At 35.6% G+C, this 21,595-nt stretch overlaps 4 protein-coding genes across 10 annotated transcripts; 3 read left to right on the top strand and 1 right to left on the bottom strand.

Annotated features, from left to right (window-relative positions):
• Positions 1 to 1,922: 1,922 nt before the first annotated feature.
• Positions 1,923 to 5,470, top strand: LOC133289284 (protein TIC 22, chloroplastic). Of its 2 annotated transcripts, XM_061487184.1 has the most exons (8): positions 1,923 to 2,288; positions 2,377 to 2,439; positions 2,851 to 2,925; positions 3,218 to 3,265; positions 3,651 to 3,710; positions 3,822 to 3,893; positions 4,767 to 4,802; positions 4,886 to 5,411. In XM_061487184.1, exons 1-8 carry the CDS (start codon positions 1,941 to 1,943, stop codon positions 4,988 to 4,990), a joined length of 807 nt encoding a protein of 268 aa, XP_061343168.1. In that variant the 5' UTR covers positions 1,923 to 1,940; the 3' UTR covers positions 4,991 to 5,411. The 2 variants fall into 2 exon arrangements, with proteins under 2 accessions (XP_061343168.1, XP_061343169.1); XM_061487185.1 differs by lacking the exon at positions 3,822 to 3,893 and having other exon boundaries at positions 3,651 to 3,695; positions 4,886 to 5,470.
• A 189-nt stretch (positions 5,471 to 5,659) lies between these two features.
• Positions 5,660 to 9,073, top strand: LOC133289283 (UDP-glucuronate:xylan alpha-glucuronosyltransferase 2). 4 transcript variants are annotated; one of them, XM_061487181.1, is made up of 4 exons: positions 5,660 to 6,224; positions 6,341 to 6,587; positions 6,714 to 7,347; positions 7,880 to 9,072. In XM_061487181.1, the coding sequence occupies exons 2-4, from the start codon at positions 6,396 to 6,398 to the stop codon at positions 8,836 to 8,838; spliced, it is 1,785 nt and encodes a 594-aa protein (XP_061343165.1). In that variant the 5' UTR covers positions 5,660 to 6,224; positions 6,341 to 6,395; the 3' UTR covers positions 8,839 to 9,072. The 4 variants fall into 4 exon arrangements, with proteins under 4 accessions (XP_061343165.1, XP_061343166.1, XP_061343164.1 ...); XM_061487182.1 differs by having other exon boundaries at positions 5,660 to 6,592; positions 6,725 to 7,347; positions 7,880 to 9,073; XM_061487180.1 differs by having other exon boundaries at positions 5,660 to 6,587.
• A 3,863-nt stretch (positions 9,074 to 12,936) lies between these two features.
• On the top strand, positions 12,937 to 18,940 carry LOC133289296 (protein WEAK CHLOROPLAST MOVEMENT UNDER BLUE LIGHT 1-like). 3 transcript variants are annotated; one of them, XM_061487203.1, is made up of 5 exons: positions 12,937 to 12,975; positions 13,070 to 13,169; positions 13,331 to 13,500; positions 14,291 to 15,079; positions 16,530 to 18,940. In XM_061487203.1, exons 4-5 carry the CDS (start codon positions 14,330 to 14,332, stop codon positions 18,408 to 18,410), a joined length of 2,631 nt encoding a protein of 876 aa, XP_061343187.1. In that variant the 5' UTR covers positions 12,937 to 12,975; positions 13,070 to 13,169; positions 13,331 to 13,500; positions 14,291 to 14,329; the 3' UTR covers positions 18,411 to 18,940. The 3 variants fall into 3 exon arrangements, with proteins under 3 accessions (XP_061343187.1, XP_061343186.1, XP_061343188.1); XM_061487202.1 differs by having other exon boundaries at positions 13,070 to 13,500; XM_061487204.1 differs by lacking the exon at positions 12,937 to 12,975 and having other exon boundaries at positions 13,077 to 13,165.
• A 422-nt stretch (positions 18,941 to 19,362) lies between these two features.
• On the bottom strand, positions 19,363 to 21,121 carry LOC133289299 (photosystem I chlorophyll a/b-binding protein 5, chloroplastic). The gene is made up of 6 exons (XM_061487208.1): positions 20,793 to 21,121; positions 20,556 to 20,688; positions 20,300 to 20,412; positions 20,111 to 20,215; positions 19,770 to 19,858; positions 19,363 to 19,679 (listed from the first exon to the last, which is right to left on the bottom strand). Exons 1-6 carry the CDS (start codon positions 20,990 to 20,992, stop codon positions 19,537 to 19,539), a joined length of 783 nt encoding a protein of 260 aa, XP_061343192.1. The 5' UTR covers positions 20,993 to 21,121; the 3' UTR covers positions 19,363 to 19,536.
• Positions 21,122 to 21,595: the final 474 nt, after the last annotated feature.

Here is a 21,595-nt window from a genome sequence, read left to right as displayed (position 1 = left end):
TACTACTCTCTCATTTTTTTAAATGTACTATATTAGCATAAATGATGTTGTGCTTATTCTCTTTACTAGTTGGTACATAATATAACGATAAAAATCATTTGGTCCTTTCCAATAGGCACGCGGTGGGAAAAGAAAATCATGTGGAATCTTAAGAGCCCGTTTGGTATGCAGGATTTTTGGAGATTTTTGAAAAATTGAATTTTTTTAAATTTTTAATTTTCAGATATTATCGTAAACTGAATGTAAAATTTATATTTTTGAAAATTGAGATTTTCGGATAAAAAAAATTTCTCCTCTATCAAACACTCCCTAAATGTCGAGCTTTAAGACTATTTTAGGCTTTAAGAGTCTGCCAAGTTAAAGGCGAAATTGAAATGAATAAAATAAACAAGTTATTTATACAAATACTAATGAAAGGAAAAGACGAAGTTATCTCGTATAAGAAATTAAAGATTGCATTGTTTACAATATATTATAGACACCAACGTTGAACGATTAGGAATGGAATACTTTCCCATATACCATGCGCGGCAAAAGTAATTTGTATTCTGTGAAGCATGCATGAACATTTTACAAAAGAGCTATGTCCACCTTAAACATGCATTACACGTTCTTGTTTTTTGAAAAAACTTCAGCTAAATTCTTTGAATTTTATTATCACCAGGCTAGGGTGGGCGGCTGCTTCCATCTCTCAAAAAAAAAATTGAATTTTTTTTTGATACAGTTGAAGGTTAGATGTGGTGCTTTTGTTAATATTAAATGTATTTCGTTTGGAAGTTCTGGTTTGAGATTTAAGTTGAAATTTACCTTCACTTCACTTAATGTGTGTGTTATGTGTATGCTCTTCTGAAATAATCAGAAGTCAAAAATTAAATATTTTTTTCAAAAACGAAATATTTTGAAAAAAATCTAAATAACTTTAGCTTTTCTAAAAAATATTTATAAAATAAAAAGCACTTTTTTTGGAAACCCGTCCAAACCGGCCCTAGTACTATTCAAAAGATTAAAATTAGCAATTTTAATTTAAAATTTATTTTTAATATATTGAGTATGACAAAATTTTATATAATAATATGTTACCATATTATTTAATAAGTTTGATTGATATTAGAAAATTATAAATATTTAAAAAAAATATTTTTAAAGAAAAATTTAATTAAATTTTCGTGATTAATCCTTTTATCACTTACTTATTTTATATATTTTTTCATCCATCTACAACATTACTAACATTAAAATATGAATTAATATGTCTATTTTACTCCCATAAAAATTAATAAAATATACAGGATAAGTGATAAGAGAATAAATCATTTAAATCTTTTAATCTTTTCACAAATATAATTTATCAATATTTTTAAATCTATATATCCAGCGTCCTAAAAAGTTATTTTTAAATCCTTATACATATAAGCATTTAGATTTACAATAGTTGCAACGTGCATATTGTTTTATGCTTTCATAAGCTTTAGAATAGTTATAAGTTATAACACGCATAATGTCTTATGCTTTTATAAGCTTGTAGCTAAACATTCAATAATAAGGGGAGAGGGTATGACATGATATATAATTAATAAAATATATAAGAAGTTCGCCTTAACAATTTAACATTTGATTTTCTGATACAATAATTCTAGTTATAGGATATGTTATGACATAAACAATAATCTCTTCATTAGAGTTTTTTTTTTTTTTAGTTTTCATGTTTAATGACTTGTTGAACACATAAAATCGTTTAAAAAAAAAACAAAAAAACGAGGGGAAATAAAACAAGGAAGAAGACTGGTCTACACTCTACAGGCCCACGAACTCTGGAGTAGTATTTCATTGATGGGCCAAAACGAAATAGGTGATTAACCCATTATTAAAATTAAAATACAAGAACCGCATCCCAAATCGATATTTATAGGGAGCGACGTGTGTTTTGATTACAAGTGAAGATGGGGTGGTGCGGACAGGTGAACCCGCTTCTATCATTTTCGAGGTTCATTCATCAACACTGCGTCCGTTTAGGGACTGATATTGCAACTCGATTGGAGGACACGAAGCGAGTTGTGGGAACCCTAGCTCAAGCTCAAGCTCATCCCCTATTTTCATTGGCTCACCCCAAACATGCCCTTGCCGCTACATTGAGTTCCCAGCACGTGGCTAAGTCCCTTGCCGGCACTTCTGTTTACACCGTCAGCAATTCCAACAACGAGTTTGTTCTTATCTCTGATGCCGACGGAGCCAAGTCCATTGGATTGCTTTGTTTTCGCCAAGAGGACGCCGAAGCCTTCCTTGCTCAAGTTTGTTCTGTTTCCCACTCTCCATTCTTCTAATTGCTATTTCCATTATTTTCATTCTCTTTATTTAATTCATTGGTCCTCGTTTTAGGTTCGATCACGGAAAAGAGAACTTCGAAGCAATGCTAGGGTTGTCCCCTTAACTCTTGACCAGGTCTTCTTCCATTTCTTAACTGCATATATATTGTTATTTGATTTGTATATATCTTATTTTGATTCTTTTCTCAATGTCGAACCTTATCTATCAATTGACACTCAATAGAGTTGTGGCTTGGCTTCTATCATTTTGATAGCCACTTAGGAATTCATTAATTCAAAATAATAGGAACAATTATTTGTCAAAGAATTAAGTTCCTATTTAATTTTGAGGCTTGATAAAAGTGAAACAATCTGAAATGATTTTTTTACCCTTTGGGGCTTTACAACCTTGAATCTTATGATCCACCTTTCCGCTTCTTAGTCAGGAAGTACATGCCATTGACTGCAACTGGATAATTTTTTAAGAACGTTAACTATGATGTTTATCCTGTACCTTTTACATATGACTATTACTCTTGTGGTATAGGTATATATGTTGAAGGTTGAAGGCATTTCATTCCGATTTTTACCCGATCCAATTCAAATAAAGAATGCTTTGCAGGTTAGCATCTATTATAATTCTTGTGCACAATATGTCACTTTGAGCCACCCCAGAATTTTTCATCATTTGAGCTCGATAGCAGTGACAGTATTGTATGAGTTAAGCCTGATCAGTGTGAAATATAAATAATGGGGGATGGAAGCTTTGACAATATACATGGTAGCTGCAGTGTCGGAATTAGTTCTGTAACATCAATTTAAACTCAATTGCTCATAACCATGAAGCATATATGTCAGGTGAACCACTGACCTGTTAGATGTGTTTAATATCGTTTTCACTTCGTGTTTATCAGCTCAGACCAGCCAATAAGGGAGGTTTTGATGGAGTTCCCGTTTTTCAGGTATGTTTTCAATTTTTCCTATTTCTTGGTAAAATTCAGTCATTGAGAGGACTTTTTGGGTAATGATGGGGTGTGGGTAGTAATTACAAAATGGTATAAGCTTGTCTTTTATTTAATGTATTTATCACTATTGCAAGGGGAGTATAGTACCTATGCAGACTTCAGTAAATTTTATTTTCACTGAACTAACTGTCAACTAGTTTAGTGCAGCTGATATGTGGCATATGATATATAAATATTTGAGACTGGCTGACAGACCATTTAACCATATTAGTATTGCACCATCAGTAGTCTAATTGAAATCTGTGGTGGATTGGTAGTCCTTGATTGTTGTTCTTTCTTTGACTAATGAGTGTTATTGACTAATAATCATATATGCTTACAGTCAGACCTTTTGGTTGTGAAGAAGAAGAATAAGCGTTACTGCCCTGTATATTTCTCTAAGGTTTGTCTGACCTATTGATCTCCTCGTCGTTTCATTTACACTATTAAGACATCAAAAGGCATGTTGCTTTATAGAATATTATTAAATAGTAGTTGCTGGTTAAATGGACAGGAAGATATTGAGCAGGAGCTATCCAAGATTTCCAGAGCATCCAGAGGACCTGGAGTTTCTCAGCATATAATGGTATAGAATCTGCCATCTCTGGCTTTTGGTTTTTGCTAGTCTCTGTTAGAAACTTGGAAGCAAGTTTCATAATCGTTCTTTATTTTAATTCTTGTACTTTGGACATTTCGAGTATTTGTCAGAGACTCAGAGCTGCTTACTAGTTTCACAATGTTTTTAGTCATCACAGGCGACAGCATATTTTATTTAACCCCTGAAAAGCTGATTTTGTGTTGCCCTTCTTTTGTGCAAGACTCATCGTGAATAAAATTAATGTGTAACCACCTGTAGGATTAACTTGAAAACTTGCGGAACAGTTGGTTGAATTAGTGGTCTGTGTACTATATTATTCCTGATAGCGATGCTGTCAATTCCTTTTAAGGCAATTATTGAGTTAAAAAGTGCTCATGTTATTTAAATTTTGCTTTTGAACAAAACTATATGCCCTTGAAAACAATTATCTTGATGGAATAATTAGTTTTAGTTCTATAAATGATTTGATTTTTGTTGACGTTCTTTCAGTTTTCATGGTAAAAAAAAATCTTTTCAATGGATGATTCCAATGTGAAAATAGCAATCTAAAACTCCTTGTGGGAGTTTAGTTCGTGGATAAACTCTTTTAATCTGTTGTCCATGGAAAAGGTTAGGGGACAAGTGAGAAACTTGTGTTTTCTTAAAAGAACAGGAAGTAGATTTTTAAATTGTGTGTGTGTGGATTTAACTAATCACATGGTCCTCGTGTACTAATATCAATCTAGATATTCTGCTACTAGTGTTGTGAGAGTTTTTTAAATGATAAATTAAGTTACATGCTAGAGTAGATTTGTTTTAAGTATTTGTGATTTATAATTTGTTTATTTTCTTTTCTTTTTTTAAATAAAATTAAATGAACAGGTTGGCAGCTTCGAAGATGTACTGAGAAAAATGGAGGTAGTTAAGTCTGCTTACAGGTTAATAGCTTATAAGCTGGGAAGTAGTTTGAATTCTGATGAGTTCTCTCTCCCATGATACAGATGAGTGAAACGAGTTCAGGATGGGAGGATTTGATTTTTATTCCACCAGGGAAAAGTCACTCTCAACACATACAAGAAATTAATCCGGATGCAAACTTAAGCTAACCATAGTTTTTATGTGGTTTTCTTGAGCAAATTGGATGATATAGTTGTAACTTTCTAGTCAGCTGGTGAGATGACAGGACCTCTTTCTTCCAAATAGTAGTGTTCTTCCTTCTTGTCTTCTCAATAGAAACTCCTTCTGATGCCGATACTGCTTTAAAGATTCCCAGTGGATATAAGGTATATGTGATTCTGAGAGGACATAACAACTAACGTCCTTCATTTAAGAGGTCGATGGAACCACCATTGTTGAGTGTATTAAATACTAAATGTGTGAGAGGTGTTCCTATTCATACATGTACTCTTTGCTTATTTTGGCACTAGCTGTAATGCTACTCCTTGAATTCTACTTTTTTGAGTTCAGGGGAGAGAATGGTCTTCATTTACATTTGTTATCTAGATTATTTTTTCTTTCTTTTGATGGGGATGGCTGGGCAGGCCTCGGGGGTACGGGGTTGAAGGAGGATTGTCATAATTGATTCATCACCCTTTTTGTTGTTTGTGGGACATATGGATTGATTCACCACCTGAAGAGAATGATTTGCTACGGTCGTACAATAGACATAGTCGACCTACTGCCGCGCTTCATTTCATTGTATGAATGAAATGGTCAGCATCTCATTGGTCTCATATATTGTCCCCACACTTAGTTAGTCTAATCATGGCAGGATGCGGGGACAAAAATGTGATAGTTTACCATCTCTTGGGATGTAGCCGTGCAAAACTTGCCCTGAAATAATTTTTTAGGGACGAATGATGTGCGGGACGTTCAACCTGCAAACACATTTTATATCCGTTATGAACAGGGTAAGCGAAACGAGTTTTTCATTAGATATCAACTATCAAGAATTGGTGGAGCCTCACAATTGATGAACAAATGATAGCAATATTTTTTTGCATGTAAGAGGTTGACAGTGCAACCGAATGGTTGGTGGAGCCTGCTTACCTGTTCTTGTACGTTTCCCATTTTATATTTTCTCAGTCCCAGGCAGTTAATGTTAATGGACTTAGTGTTTTGACTACTGTATCCCTCCCTGTAGTTCTGAACTGATTAAGCAACTAAAGAAACAAAATGATATATAGGTAATTTTCTATTTTGTCTAGAAGTTTTAGTTGACCGTCGCCTGAAATATAAGTAATGCAGTTCTGTTCAATCTCTTTTGTCTCACTCGAAAGGAAATACAATGAAAGCAGCGAGGAAAGGACACATGGAGCTATATATGTGGTCTGCCTTGATGTAAGATTTACTCTAATTCTCCAACTACCGCTTCCAATCCTTGCTCCATATTCTATTCATGATATTTAACTACTACATAATTCGTATCTAAATTGACGAGTGGGGTGTTCGTCTAGATATATAATGTAATCCTCAGTCCTCCCTCACCTTCATAAGAATACTGCTCAAGCGATGCAAGGTTCGAGTCTTGAAAAGATGTTGAAGACGGTACCATCTAAAGCTTTGGTTACCAGAATCAATTTGGTCTTCCTTCTTGTCTTTCTGGTTGTTTATGCAACCCTTCTTCTCCGTCCATCTTCTTCCGTCTATTTTGAGAATGCAGCTTCCCTTGTGAGGTGCTCCTTGCGCGAATGTCATCACAAGGTAAGGTGAGCCTACTTTTGTGGCGTCGTACCTTTCTTTTTCCCTTTTGTGTATCTGTGCTTCATTACATCATATGAAGCATGTCTTATGATCACCCATTGTTCTGTTTGATCTTAAAACATTTAGGCAGAAAAAAGCTTCAAAATGAAAGCAGTATTGGAGGAACCTCAAGCGAAATCAGAGAAGCAAAATAAGAGTGCAATTAAGATAGAGGTACCTGGCTTCTTTCGCGAGTTGGGGAAAGGAATGAAGATCGGAATGGTGAACATGAATGAAGACGATGTCAGTGAATGGAGCTCGCATGGAGAAACAATACCAGTTCATTTTGAGAGGGTCTCACAGTTTTTCAATTGGACCGACTTGTTTCCTGAATGGATAGACGAGGAGGAAGAGAGTGACGTGCCGTCATGCCCGGAGATACCTATGCCAGAGTATGCAGACTATGGAAGCATGGACGTGATCGTGGCTAAGCTGCCATGCAAGTATCCTGAAGAGGGGTGGGGGAGGGACGTTTTTCGGTTGCAAGTTCATCTTATTGTGGCAAATCTAGCCGTGAAGAATGGGAAGAGGAATTGGAAATGGAAGACAAGAGTGGTTTTGTTCAGCAAGTGTAGACCAATGCTGGAGCTGTTTCCATGCGACCACTTGGTTAGGCGGGAAGGTGATTGGTGGTATTATGAACCTGATTTTACGAGGTTAGAACACAAGGTTTCATTGCCTGTTGGGTCCTGCAAGTTGGCCTTGCCTCTCTGGGAACAAGGTATTTGAATAGCATTGCCTTCAACATTATGTATTCATTTGTTTTCTTTTCCTCCTACCTGGTTTTCCTTCATCCCAGCAAAATAATCATGCATTAAAAACAGTCAAAACGTTCGCAGGTAGAACAGGTAGGGACCACGCTCTATCCACTGAGTTACAAGCCTACAAGCACTGGCCTGTTCCCCCATCGCTTAAAATTAAACTACTAGCTTTCTGTTTACCATACCATATTTTTTTTATTTTTTCTTTAACTGTGACATTTTTTTTAAAGGCATAACAATATCATGACACCCCATCGATTGTATCTTTATGATCATGTATCTTCTCCCTGCGGGACTGTAGGCGAGATGGAGACAAATCACAAACGGATAAATATACTTTTCAAAGTTAGTTAGCAGTTTGCTTTCAAGTTTCACCAACTGGTGAAAATCTTGATTGAAATAAAAATATACATTTTAATAAACTGTTTTTTTATTTTTTAAATTTTATTTTCATTTTCTAATAACAAAGTTGAATGTTGAATTGATATGCAGGAATTGACGAGGTGTACGATTTGTCCAAGATTGAGAAAAGCGTGACAAGCAGAGGGAGAATCAAACGCGAGGCATACGCCACGGTCCTGCACTCCTCAGAAGCCTATGTTTGTGGTGCAATAACACTCGCACAAAGCCTCGTCCAAACAGGGACCCAACGCGACCTTATCCTGCTCATAGACAAGTCTATCTCTGTTCCCAAACGGCAGGCCCTGGCGGATGCGGGCTGGAAGATCCGAATCATAAACCGGATCCGAAACCCGAAAGCAGAGAAAGGCAGCTACAACGAATACAACTACAGCAAGTTCAGGCTATGGCAACTGACGGACTACGACAGAATCATCTTCATCGACTCCGACATCATCGTCCTTCGTAAACTGGACATCCTCTTCCACTTCCCGCAAATATCGGCGACGGGTAACGACCAATCGATCTTCAACTCTGGCATAATGGTGATCGAACCGTCGAACTGCACGTTCGGCATATTGATGAGCCACCGAAACGACATCGTTTCGTACAACGGTGGGGACCAAGGGTTTCTGAACGAGGTGTTCGTGTGGTGGCACAGGTTACCTCGGAGGGTTAATTTCCTGAAGAATTTCTGGGCGAATACGACGTTGGAGGCGAGTGTGAAGAACGGGTTGTTGGGGGCGGAGCCGCCCAAGGTTTACGCGATTCACTATCTGGGTTGGAAGCCATGGCATTGTTACAGGGACTATGACTGTAACTGGGACGTGGAGGAACAGAGGGTGTATGCGAGTGACGTGGCACACCGTAGGTGGTGGAAACTTCACGATGCAATGGATGAGAGTTTGCAGAGTTTGTGTAGGTTGACCAAACAACGTAGGACTGAGTTGAACTGGGAAAGGAGGAAAGCTGGTAAAAAGGGATTACCCGATGGCCATTGGAAAATCAATATTACCGATCCTAGACGATTGGGCTCTCTTTTGATTCATTAGATTTACATTTCAATATTTTCATTCTTTTTTTCCTTTCCTTTACACACTGCACCTTCTCTTCTCTCCTCTCCATCCTGTTTATTTATTTTGTGTGTGAATAGGTCCTACCATCCATCCATTTTGAGAGTATGCTTGAGTTAAAGGGTAGCTATTGCTCATTTCCACACAATTCTCCCAGATTTAATAACAACAGCAATGGCTTAACCACTTTCCAGAATTTATAATTATAAGCCGAACAAATTTAATAAATCACGTGCTTGCTAGGAGAAAATTCTGGTGGTGATTGTTGAGATATATAGTCACGTTGGTTGTATATGCAACTAATGTGGCCTTTATAAAGCCTTGGTCACTCTCACCCTTTGAGCTAGCTTTTAGGGTGGTATATTTTAAGGTTCTTTATATGGTATAAGAGCCTGGACTTGTACATAATCCACGCTTCAAGCCCAAAGGACTCTTGTGTAAGAGGGCATGTTGAGATATATAGTACTAAATCCCAAAGTTCTTAACAACAAGAGTGTAATCATTAATTGATCAGATTTACTATTTCATCTCTTGGATTTATCACTTCTAATAACGTAACTTTCGCTTGCATGATTTTAATTGTCTGATCAATGGTCTCTCTCTGTCGTTCCCACTTCCCAATTTCGTGTAGAGCAACAACTCAACAAAATTATTGGGTTGAGGGCATGATGAATCTGAGACGACGACACCATGGAATTGGTTAGGTGAACGGATTGGTTCAGCAACCCTGAATAACTAATAATATAGGTTAAACAATATTATAAAATAAGTGTTAAATATTCGTTAACCAGTGTAAGTGAACTAGGACGTCGCTTTCTTTGTTTTTTATTATATTTTCTTTCATTCTAACTAAAAATAAAAAATATGAATTGTTGTAGGGCATGCAGTACTCATTGAAATGATAGTTAATAATAATATGAAATGCATTTTTCACCTTCACCTCTCATTTTGAAGTATTATCTATGTACCCAAAAAAAATATTTTCTTGCTACTAATGATTTATAATGTCTATTTTGAGGACAATTTCTTTCTTTAAGTGTAGATTAGAAAATGAGAAACAACCTTTTTTTAAAATAAATAAATAAATAAATATTTATCCTTGTTATAAAATACATGTAATCTTTGTATAACAAGAACAACACGCGACACAACATTCAAATATATATTAGATTTTGTTTATAATATTAGTAAATAATAACAAAATTCAGATAAAGTATATAGACATTTGAATGTAGTAGTTTCTCAAAGGGCAATAGCCAATAGGGCATACATAATTATTCATTATTATTTTATAAAAAAATATTACAAGCAGCATAAATAAGGTTAAAATAAAAATAATCCCGAAAGATTATAAAAATTCAAATTAAAAAAAATAGAAATTCATGATTATGGCATTACCTAATAACTTAATTTTATAACAATACTAATGGAAATACGTTAAATACCTTAAAAAACAGCATATAGGCTCAAATTTTAAGGTGACTATGAAAGTTATCAATAAAATAAATAATTAAAGTGATACCGTGCCTATGAACCTTCTATTAAAAAGAAAATTACTGACTATATATATGCACCGAAATTTATGACGACTCCGGCGTTGGGGAATGGAGCATTTAGAAAACGTTTATAATTGCTTGGACAATCTGATTATGTCTTTATGCAAGCACAGTACTTGTCATCCTAATATTGGAATAATTAATGAGCAGCAAAATGATCCTTATTTTAAATTATTTTGTTTTTATTCAAAATATTTTGCATGCTTGGATTTAGCTTTTGAAAATTCTCAAATCATGGTTCACACAAAAACTTATCTCTTCGGGGTCAAAGATGTGCCTCTTTTGAGTGGAGAATTAATCTCATCCTTCTTCCGGTAGCGAAACTCAATGCATGCACCTGCTGTTTTAATGAGGGGCTAGCCTACAGGGCCGTATCCGAGGACAATGTGACCAGAAGAGGTTGAATGGGGATACCTCCAGATTATACCAAAAAAAAAAAAACTTATATCTTATAATTTCTTTTCACAAAATATGATTTTGTATTTTTAAAAATCAAGCCAAATATGCTAATAGTAGTAGACAATATATGAGTTGATATAGGAAATATAAACTTCTATCCATATTTAGATTAGTTAATTTTAAAAAGTTATAATTAACATGTTATCAAGAGATCTTTAGAACGAATTTTTCTTTTCTCAAAATTATTCACAACAAACACATAACGTTTTAATTGTGATATGATTAAAAGATTATTTTAGATGATTTTCTCGTTAGAAGATAACTCATTATATATAAATTTATCCTCTTCGTGAAATAAAAATCCCTAATTTAAAAAATGAAAAATAAATTTAAAAAACTTAAATAAAAAAGTAAGGTGTTGTTTAATGAATTAGAATGACAAATTTATAAATAATCTCAAAAGCCATAAAAGTCAATAAATTGTGAAACATTCCCCCACAACCAATCTTTTTCTATCCTTCTTCTTTTTTTCTTTTTCTTTTTTGAAAAAGCCATCACATACTAAACCCCACCTAACAATGATTCTTCAGCAAAAGCCGAAGTTTACGCAGATACTAAACCCAACTTTATTGTCAAAGGAGCCTTGGACGTGGCACCATGGGGTTGGTTGAACATAAAAGCAAAAAAGCATCTGCACCCAAAACTTTATTTTACATCACTTTAATTTTTAAACAATTCAATTACATCAATTCACAACATTTCCGTCCAAATATAACGTTAATCATTTTCAGTAATTAAATTCATATAAATTTTATTTCTGAATTTTAATATTTTAATTGAGCGAAATTTAAAAAAGATATAATATAATCAAAATAAACAAACTTCGACAATTAAATTATTTAAACTTTGATATTTTATTTATTTATTTTGAACCATAAATAATTAAAATTTATCTTAACCGTGTTTTGCATGGTTATTAAAATTTCGATTTATCACAACGATTTTATGTTTTTAAGATTTTTTTCATCAAAATAATTTCACCAATATTTCAAACACTTTTTATACTTTTATAATTTTATGTTTTTGCAATTTTTTAGTCCCTTTTCAATTTTATTTAAAATCTCCTTTTTTAACAACATTGGTGTTTTGTTCCTTTCCTCGTTTCGACCTTCTCATTCTGATTGTTTTCCATTTGTCGAAGCTTCAAAATCGCAGTTACAATCACAGGTATGGACTCTTCACTCCCTCCGTCAATTACTAGATATGGACCCCACACTACAACATCCAACGGATAAGAACACGCCTCATATGAGTTGGATTCTTTTGAGCTGTTGGCCCAACGAGGTCCACTTGCGTTACATGCAATGCAATTAAATCATGCAATTTATTATTCCTGAAGAGTAAAAATAACTCAAATTAATTATTGTTTTATTAATGATCAACGGTGCATTATTAGTGTTGGTGTTTCATAATGGATATCATGTGGCATTTACACGCCATGCCCGAATCTACATCATTTACTATCAGCGGTAACTTTATTCATTACACCTTTTAATTATTGTTTATTTCCGAATAGCAAAAACAAAGGTAAAATAGAAAACCATGACCAGAAAAAAAAATAAAAAATAATAAACAAAGAGAAATAGAAGCTGGACCACCTCTTCCGGGGCCATGAGATGGTCGGAAAACAACTTTTGTCTTGTAGTTGATTTCATACATGAATAATATTTAAAAAAAAAAATTGTGTATTAGTTTTAAGTTAACTCAGCACAATCTTCAAAATATTTAATTTAATAATAAACGAAACATGTGATATATGGTTAACCATGATAATAATAATAATAAGTTATCGGGTTTACATATGTCATTTAACATAATACAACAAACTTTTCTATACACATAATGTTTTGTGGGGCTCACACTTTTTAAAGAAAAAAAAAAAGAAATTACAGCACACAAAACGAATCTTTATAATATTACACAATCACTCTTCCTACAACATAACTCTTATAAAATTTATATTTGATAGTAATAGAAGTGAAAGCATTTGTGAGTTTTTTTAATAAATAATGGGATGCATGTGATTAACTATTGAAGGAAATAAAGATTTGAATTGAGAGAGTGAGCGTAGAGATGGATCTAATCTAATCCATGTGATGAGGTAGGCTCCACTAACTGTGCACCTTTCTTTCACCGTATATTTCTGTGTTTCTAATAATAGAAGCATAGTTTCCCACCTTCTTTTATTTTTGCAGATCCTAATTTTAATTTTGCTCCTCAAAATTTCCGGAGAGCATTATTATCGCATCTTCACTTTCAATTTCAATTTCCCTATTGCTAATCTCAATCGGGTGGGTATGTTCCCTTTTCAACGCACTTGCTTACTGCTTAATCTCTTTTCTTCATCTTCAATTCCATTTGTTTATGATCATATATATCATAGTTTGGGTTACTGTTTATGAATAACTGGAGCTGGATATAACGTGTTTGCATACTTGCCTGGCTGAACCTTATAGGGAAGAAAACAGAGCGTGTGAAATTTTCTATATTGGCTTTGCCAATTGCCATAAATGGACTTTACCATAAGTTTTCATTGGAATTTTCAAGAACCCAGTTAGAAATTGGCCAACCTCCCTTTCTTCACTGCAACCAACCGATTGAAAGCTGACGTCTTTGCCTTCAAAAGGTTAGTCACCATTGATGGTGTAAGATATAGGTCTAAATTTTTTGTAAAAAAAGAAAAAATTTAATCTGGCTTCCAAAATATAGATATGGGGTATTTATTTTCTGTTGTGTTTATTATTCAGATGAATATCTCTTGTTTTACCAATATATTCTGCCTTTTTTTTTGTCTTTGTGGTGGTAAATTTCATTTCAATATGTATGTATATGAAGAGGCAAGACCTGTGTGAGCTTTCATGTATTACATGGCTCTAGTTTTTTCATTGATTAATCATCAAGAACTATAGGTACTTAAGTAACTTTATAAGTGCAGTTAATTGTGGTTGGAACTTGAAATAATAGAGCTTTAGTAAGGAGATCTCTATATCTGTCAAATTATGATTAACTTTAGAATGCTCTGTTTCATACCGTATACAGTCCATTTTGGCTTAATTTATTTTGTTAAATTAGAATTATACATAAAGAAGTCTCAATACATTGAAAACTTGGGAAACAGCATCCTTTTATTGTTTCAGGCAATTGGCTGACACCTTGTAACAATTTCATTCAAATGCCCAATAGAGATGATGATGATTATAAAATGATAAATAATTAAATGTTATATATAGAATTCAATTCCCAATTTGTGACTTGTTCTTGGGTGTAGCAATCCCTCTTAAAATTTGAACCTTATACATGGTTATTTTTAATTTCTAATTCTAATTGTATTCTCTGAAAAGCTTATTCAGGTTGTGATTCTCTTGTTTTTGCTTTCATTTTTCACTGATTGATTTTCTTTATTACTTTTTTTTTAGAGCTTAGACACTTGCTAGCACTCAGGACTGCTCCTTGCAATGGAGGATGTTGAAGACAAGCTTCCCTCTGACTCCACTTCAAAAATTGCAGAAGAGACACCACTGGGAGAACATGCTGAAGACAAGCTTCCCTCTGAGTCCTCTACGAAAATTGCTGAAAAGACACCCCTTGCAGAACCCCCTGAAGGAAATACTGAAGTGATGAACCCACCAGATAATCAATCTTCCACTGAAGCTCCAACAATCACATTTAGTAATGGAGAAGTGGAGTCTGGCACTACTCATTTGCCAGTGACTTTGTTATCTGAATTAGCATCATCGAATGCTTCTGATGGTCAAACTATAATACAAGATGAGTATCTTTCTATAGGAAATTCAGCTTCAACCCCAAATGCTACAGTTGATGTAACAGAAAGAAGCCATCAGGGAACTTTGGTTGAAGATTCTGAACCAGGTGTTGTAGAAGATGTCTCTGACAGGCATGAATTGCAGGATGATGTTACTAATGTCACTGCTGGCAGTGATGTTGATAATGATATTATACTCTTGGCTTCCAGTTCTGAAACAAAAGATTTGCAAAATCATTACAACGAACTAAGGATAGATCCACCTCAAATCGAGGTTCCAGAAGTTGCTGACGGAACAGTTGACTCACCCGCTCATGCCAAGCAGGTTGATGCAAAAAGAGGCCATATTGATACCGCAGCTCCATTTGAATCTGTCAAGGAAGCTGTTTCTAAGTTTGGAGGAATTGTGGATTGGAAGGCTCATAGAATCCAGACTGTGGAGGTATATCTGTCTTGCATTTGTCTGCATCTTTTCATATGAATGTCATTTTCAAGTTACCTTCTTCACACTTTTTGTTTGAAATATCAAATTATATTACTCTTGTTGCTTTTCAAGGAAAGAATATTTTTGGTTGTTTTGCTTGCTTCTTAAAGCTAAACCAATATCTATTAGAATAGGCAAGAAGTAAATGTTGTAACTAGGGAGAAAAGGATGAGAGCAACAGTCTTGAGTATTGTTTTGATTATTAATGGCAGTTGTGGTAGTTAAGCAACTAACACTAATGCTGGAAGGTTAACTTTTTTCATGTTTGTGATGCACCGAAAATTGGCTTAGAATTATGTGTGCATGCTTGCATGTTTTGTGTTGGGGTTTTTAGGCTTATTTTTATTTTAGTAACAACATCATTATTGTGCATCCTTATGCTGTATTTGTAAAATTTACTGCTGGCATGCTGTTCCTAGACCTTATAGTGCAACTTGTCTTTTTCATTTTACATGTATTTGCCTATCAATAGTTTTGGGAAGGAGCAGGGTGTATGCTATATCTCAAATTTTTGATATTAGAATATTGTAAAGAACCAATTCAACCCAACAGCTTAAGCTGTTGGGTGAAGGCCTTTTTAATAGTTTATATTATTCTTTAACACGCCTCCTCACACGAGAGCCCATTGGGCTTGAAAAGTGAATAATGCATCAATCCCAGTCTACCTGTGCTAAGAAATTTCACAAGAGAAAGTGGGGGGTGGTGAGGATCGAACCCGGGACACGAGGCTCTGATACCATATAAAGAACCAATTCAACCCAAAAGCTTAAGTTGTTGGGTGAGGGCCTTTTTAATGGTTTATATTATTCTTTAACAAATATGAACACTGTTATTTTGGGATATTAATCCATATGCAGGTCACCTAATTTTATGGCAGAGTTCTTATGCTTTAATCAGTTTTGGTTGTTAAACAGGCTAAAGTTCTTCGCTGATACTAATTGTAATCCTACAAGGAAACCATGAATTCTGTGATTCTGCAATTGAAATGATTCTGCTATTTATGATTTCCCTTTTTATCAATTCATTTTGGACTGAAACAAAGTAGGAAATGAATTGTGGGTACTTTTTGCCCAATATATGTCCTTTCTAAACAAACTAAACCACTCCCCGTTAAACCCGACTAGTGAGTGTGGGGTGGAGGAAATCCTTGTACGCAGCCTTACCCTTGCATAATTGCAAAGAGACTGTTCCCTGGATTCGAACCCATGACCTTTCAGAATATATGTCCTTTCTGATGTCAAAAAATTGTTTTTTTGCTATTGATTATTCTTCCAGGCTTGCTTCCTGCCCAGCAGAAGAGAAATTATTTGTTCTCATGACTATACTGTTTGTCTGCCAGAACTGCAATTAACTTCAGTTTCTTTTTTCTTTTTTCTTTTTTCTTTTTTCTTTTTTTCTGGATGTACAGAGACGCAATCTTGTAGAGCAAGAACTTGAAAAAGCACAAGAGGAGATCCCAGAGTACAGAAAACAAGCAGAGGCTGCTGAAGAGACAAAAGTTCAAGTACTGAAAGAGCTGGACAGCACAAAGAGACTAATTGAAGAATTAAAACTTAACCTAGAGAGGGCACAAACAGAAGAGTGTCAAGCAAGACAGGACTCGGAACTTGCAAAGCTCAGAGTGGAAGAGATGGAGCAGGGTATTGCAGATGAATCGAGTGTTGCAGCCAAGGCACAACTCGAGGTCGCAAAAGCCAGGTATACAGCAGCTGTTTCGGATTTAATAGCTGTGAAAGAGGAGCTGGAAGCATTGCGTAAGGAATATGCTTCCTTAGTTACTGATAAAGAGGTAGCTATTAAGAAAGCTGAAGAGGCTGTTGCTGCATCAAAAGAAGTGGAGAAATCAGTGGAAGATTTAACTATTGAGCTAATTGCCGCAAAAGAGTCATTGGAGACTGCACATGCTGCACACTTGGAAGCAGAGGAACATAGAATAGGAACAGTCATGGCAAGAGATCAAGATTCTCTCAATTGGGAGAAGGAAATTAAACAGACAGAAGAAGAGCTCCAGAGACTCAACCAGCAAATTTTGTTTGCCAAGGATCTCAAATCTAAACTGGAAACAGCTTCTGCTTTGCTTCTTGATTTGAAAGCTGAATTAACTGCTTATATGGAATCAAAGTTAAGGCAGGAAGGTGATGAAGAAAGAATCTCAAAAGGAGACCTAGAAGAACAAGAGAAGAAGACACACACTGAAATACAAGCAGCAGTGGCATCAGCCAGAAAGGAACTTGAGGAAGTAAAGCTAAACATAGAGAAAGCAACTGCTGAGGTTAATTGCTTGAAGGTAGCTGCTACATCATTAAAATCAGAACTTGAACAAGAAAAATCAACTCTTGCCTCCATCAAGCAAAGAGAGGGAATGGCCTCCATTGCAGTTACATCTCTCGAAGCTGAATTGGACAAGACTAGATCAGAAATAGCTTTGGTTCAGATGAAGGAGAAAGAAGCCAAAGAGAAAATGACCGAACTTCCCAAGAAGCTACAGCTATCAGCTGAAGAGGCTAATCAGGCCAACTTGCTTGCTCAAGCAGCTCGTGAAGAGCTACAGAAAGTAAAGGCAGAAGCAGACCAAGCCAAGGCTGGAGTAAGTACCTTGGAAAGTAGATTACTTGCAGCTGAAAAGGAAATAGAGGCTGCAAAGGCTTCTGAAAAGTTGGCAATAGCAGCAATTAAAGCATTGAAAGAGAGTGAATCAACTAGAAGCAACAATGAAGTGAACCCGTCCACTGGGGTAACACTTTCTTTGGAGGAGTACTATGAGCTCAGCAAACGAGCTCATGAGGCAGAAGAGCGAGCCAATATGAGGGTTGCAGCTGCTAATTCTGAAATTGATATAGCTAAGGAGTCTGAATTGAAATCCTTCGAGAAGTTGGATGATGTGAATAGAGAGATAGCTGCTAGAAGGGAATCTTTGAAGATGGCAATGGAAAAAGCTGAGAAGGCAAAGGAAGGTAAATTAGGTGTAGAACAAGAATTAAGAAAATGGCGAGCTGATAACGAGCAACGAAGAAAGGCTGGTGAGTCAGTGGTAGACCAGAACAAAAGCCCTAGGGGTAGTTTTGAGGGTAGTAAGGAAGCGAATAATTTTGACCGGGCTCATCATGCAGTTAATCCTGCACATTACATGTCAAGTCCAAAGGCTTATGCCCATGCTGACAATGATGACAATGATGAAAGTGGATCATCCCCAGAATCAAAACATGGGAAAAAGAAGAAGAAATCATTGTTCCCACGGGTTTTGATGTTTTTTGCTAAAAGAAAATCTCATTCAACCAAGTCAGGGTAATCCCGAATTGAAATCATATACATTGTTATGTTGCAGTTATCTTAACTCCCATCATTTTGGAGTTCCCACAGTGACTTGAAAAGCTGGACTGTTCAAAACTATACCGAACGTGTACATGTTGGTGGTTGCTATATGTATGGTTTGATTGGATTATACTCTCTTTCGCTAAATGGATGGTGTATGGTCGCCTGCTCAGTCCTTTATGAGGAGGTAAAAATGAGTTTATCTTTGGTGGGAAAAGAGAAAATAAGATGATCCTGTATTGTGTATAGGCTTCTGATATATTGAACCTCGGCTTCTGTAAAGATTTGTATGAGATTTGATCAATTGAAAGAAAAATTTCCAGTTTGAGATTTGAAGCGCTTAATGGCATGGTGTTGGAATATTGAAAAAACCTCATTAAATTGAAACCTGGAAAAAGCTTCTAAATGGCTCCCAATCAAAAGGTGAGATTATTGTGGATCTTCTGATGCATGGAGTTTACCATATAAAGGCTAAAGTCAGATTTAAAAAAATATAGACTCCTATACTCGGATTTAATTTATAGAACTGGACCAACTGGTCTCTAGCAGGTTCAATGTTCTGGATCATTTGATGCTGCTTTAATGAGTTGTCAATGACAGATTTATCCTTTGTTCTGTTTGATTTTTTTTATGCAACTTTAAATGTCAAATTTTTGGAAAATCTTTTTACTTTCATGAACTTATTTAACAAACACTGTATGATAATGTTCCATGCATATATTTAATAGGAAGCAGAAAGACCGGGAGACTCATCAAACTGGCAGGATTCTGCCTGTCTATTCTGGTTTAAACATTTCACTCGCGTGCAATGAAGCTTAGGGTAAATGACCTTTTTGGGTTAAAAATTGTTATAATTTGCTTCAAAAAGTTATATGAACTGAAATTAAAAAAATAAAAATTAGGAAGCCGATTTTGAGTAATTTCCCCAAGCTTAAACGAAGAACTAAGATCATTCAATTGGCCACAATGAACAGTTATCCCGTTGTTGAAATGTAATTGAATACTTTTACCTCAAGACCCTTAGATCTTGAAGGGGGAAAAGAAGAAATTTCATTTTGTGGATCATTCCATGTCACATAAAACTAATACAATGCTTCTTCGAACTAGGAACTTGAACTTGCAAGGGTCTGAATAACAGTTTTATGCCATGGATTGGAGAGATGCTCCACAAGGTTATCAATTGGCCCAACATGAGTCACCGAAGCTTGTACAAAGATGCCAAGAATTGCCACCATTGCAAGTCGCCCTGTAACCAGAACATATACAACTATTGAAACGAGCTTTGGAGAATTATAAACTAACCGATAAAGATTTAAAGAACTGAGAAAAATGATACCGTTCTTGATCTCTTTAAGCTTCCAGTCATGAGCATTTTTAATGTCTTTAGCCAGACCAAGAGGATTTAGCAGAGGACCCCCAGGGTATCTGTTTGTTGAAACAAGAATATATACCTCAACGTCTGCTAATGCGAAAGTGCAGTAAAATCATATTGCCCTATGACAGTTTTTTCCGTTGCTGAGGATAATGCATGTGTCTCAGCCCAAGATAATAATAATAATTCATGCTCGATACAATAATTAAGTAACACACACGGAATAAGATTCAAAACTGAGGGAGAAAGATAAGAGATAGATAGATATATATATATATTTATTGTCATTGTAAAAATGGAAATACCCTGGCTCTAAGCCTTCTAATGCAGCTTCCAATCCAAAGAAGGATCCTTCTTTAGCTTGAGAACCAGGACTAACGAAATCCATGTACCTTTTTGTTTCGGCAAACCTGAAATCATACGTACAGGCCCGTGAATCCTCAAAAGGATAAATATGAAAGCCTCAACTCATCAAGCAGAAACTAAGATTGTACCCCATCAAAAGTAGCTGAACAATGAAGAGTGTCTCTGTGTTAGCAAACTCGTATTTTACGGCACCAGCTTCAAACCAAACTGGTATCTTACTAAGTCCTGTGACGCGAAGTAGCTGCACATATTACTAAGAAGTGAAGTTTCTCTAAAAATACCTCAACTTGTGGATATTTGATAGATTCTATTAACTTAATGAAAAGATGTTACTACAACTAATCTTTATTATGTGCAAATATGTACAATTTGGGGGGGACTCACATCTGTCACTAGAATTCCAAATACGCCAAGCATTGCAAAGCGAGCATGAACCAGTTCTGCCTGCACGTACCACTTCAAGCTTTCTGGATCCTCTGCAAGCCCAAGTGGGTCGAACCCGAAATCTCCAGGAAGACTGTAAAGCTTACCATTATGTTAAAACTTGAAAAGAGAAAGTAGCAGTAACAGGCAGAACAAGATGAATAAAGAGTTAAAATGCATAGAATTCTTAGAGCTCACGTTCCATCAAGATAAGGTGGGGGATCAAGTCCTGGGAGCCATGTAGGTCTCTGTTGTGCTGCCACACAAACTTGCCTATTACGTGGAGTGACTCCTCCTCCCCACGAGTATCTTCCGGCTGGTGAAGGTTTATCTATGCTCTTACTGTTGAATAAAGCGCGTGGCTGAAAAGGGAAGCTTCTTCCTATTGCTACGGCCATTGTTATCTGATTATTATCTGCTACTTTTGGAGGGATACAAATCCCACTGCTCAAAATTGCTACTTTCACAACAACCACATATGCATATTATTTTACTCCTGTTGTTTTAGTTTAAAGTAAAAGAAAATAACAAAAAAAAGAAAAGAAAACATGGGCCCACTTATCCATGGAGATTAGAAACGTCTGCTTGTGAGGGAAAGGGATGGGCTGCGTTGCAGTTCTTGCATCCAACAATCCTCATTTAATATTCAGTTCTCATAATTATGTTTATAATAAAATTCTGGCAATTTTTATGGTTGAGAATGTCTACAGAAACAACTGCAGACAAACAAATTAGATTCACAGTAACAATGACTTCCACCCTAGAAACACCAGCTTCAAGGCTACTCCAGAAACCAGAACTTCATGCTCTCCAAATTTCTAAAATATCAGCATATTCCATATTCAACTTCACCGCATTTGTGTCGATTGAGGTACCTTTTAGTTTCTTCAGACCTTTTCAATTTATAAGGTAACTTAAAAGACAGCGCAAACAGAAAGTGGAGGCTGAGATGGCTCCTTCCATCACAGGGCTCAAGTAGAAGTATTCAATAAATTAGGGAT

Source organism: Gastrolobium bilobum, unplaced genomic scaffold (genome assembly GCF_033153095.1).
Source record: "Gastrolobium bilobum isolate Gb01-03AN ecotype WA unplaced genomic scaffold, APGP_CSIRO_Gbil_v1 utg9887, whole genome shotgun sequence".
Classification (NCBI taxonomy): domain Eukaryota; kingdom Viridiplantae; phylum Streptophyta; class Magnoliopsida; order Fabales; family Fabaceae; genus Gastrolobium; species Gastrolobium bilobum.
The sequence above is the reverse complement of the archived record's forward strand: the minus strand, read 5'-3'. Positions and strand labels throughout refer to the sequence as shown.

Bases quoted from the DNA above. Each gene is read 5' to 3' on its own strand.
- LOC133289284 (XM_061487184.1), top strand. From the start codon at position 1,941: ATGGGGTGGTGCGGACAGGTGAACCCGCTTCTATCATTTTCGAGGTTC. The intron at 2,440-2,850 runs GTCTTCTTCCAT...CTTGTGGTATAG, and splicing joins TCCCCTTAACTCTTGACCAG to GTATATATGTTGAAGGTTGA. The intron at 2,926-3,217 runs GTTAGCATCTAT...CGTGTTTATCAG, and splicing joins AAATAAAGAATGCTTTGCAG to CTCAGACCAGCCAATAAGGG.
- LOC133289283 (XM_061487181.1), top strand. From the start codon at position 6,396: ATGCAAGGTTCGAGTCTTGAAAAGATGTTGAAGACGGTACCATCTAAA. The intron at 6,588-6,713 runs GTAAGGTGAGCC...TAAAACATTTAG, and splicing joins TGCGCGAATGTCATCACAAG to GCAGAAAAAAGCTTCAAAAT. The intron at 7,348-7,879 runs GTATTTGAATAG...ATTGATATGCAG, and splicing joins CTTGCCTCTCTGGGAACAAG to GAATTGACGAGGTGTACGAT.
- LOC133289296 (XM_061487203.1), top strand. From the start codon at position 14,330: ATGGAGGATGTTGAAGACAAGCTTCCCTCTGACTCCACTTCAAAAATT. The intron at 15,080-16,529 runs GTATATCTGTCT...CTGGATGTACAG, and splicing joins ATAGAATCCAGACTGTGGAG to AGACGCAATCTTGTAGAGCA.
- LOC133289299 (XM_061487208.1), bottom strand. From the start codon at position 20,992: ATGGCCGTAGCAATAGGAAGAAGCTTCCCTTTTCAGCCACGCGCTTTA. The intron at 20,413-20,555 runs GTGAGTCCCCCC...TAATATGTGCAG, and splicing joins TTGGAATTCTAGTGACAGAT to CTACTTCGCGTCACAGGACT. The intron at 20,216-20,299 runs GTACAATCTTAG...GTATGATTTCAG, and splicing joins GTTCAGCTACTTTTGATGGG to GTTTGCCGAAACAAAAAGGT.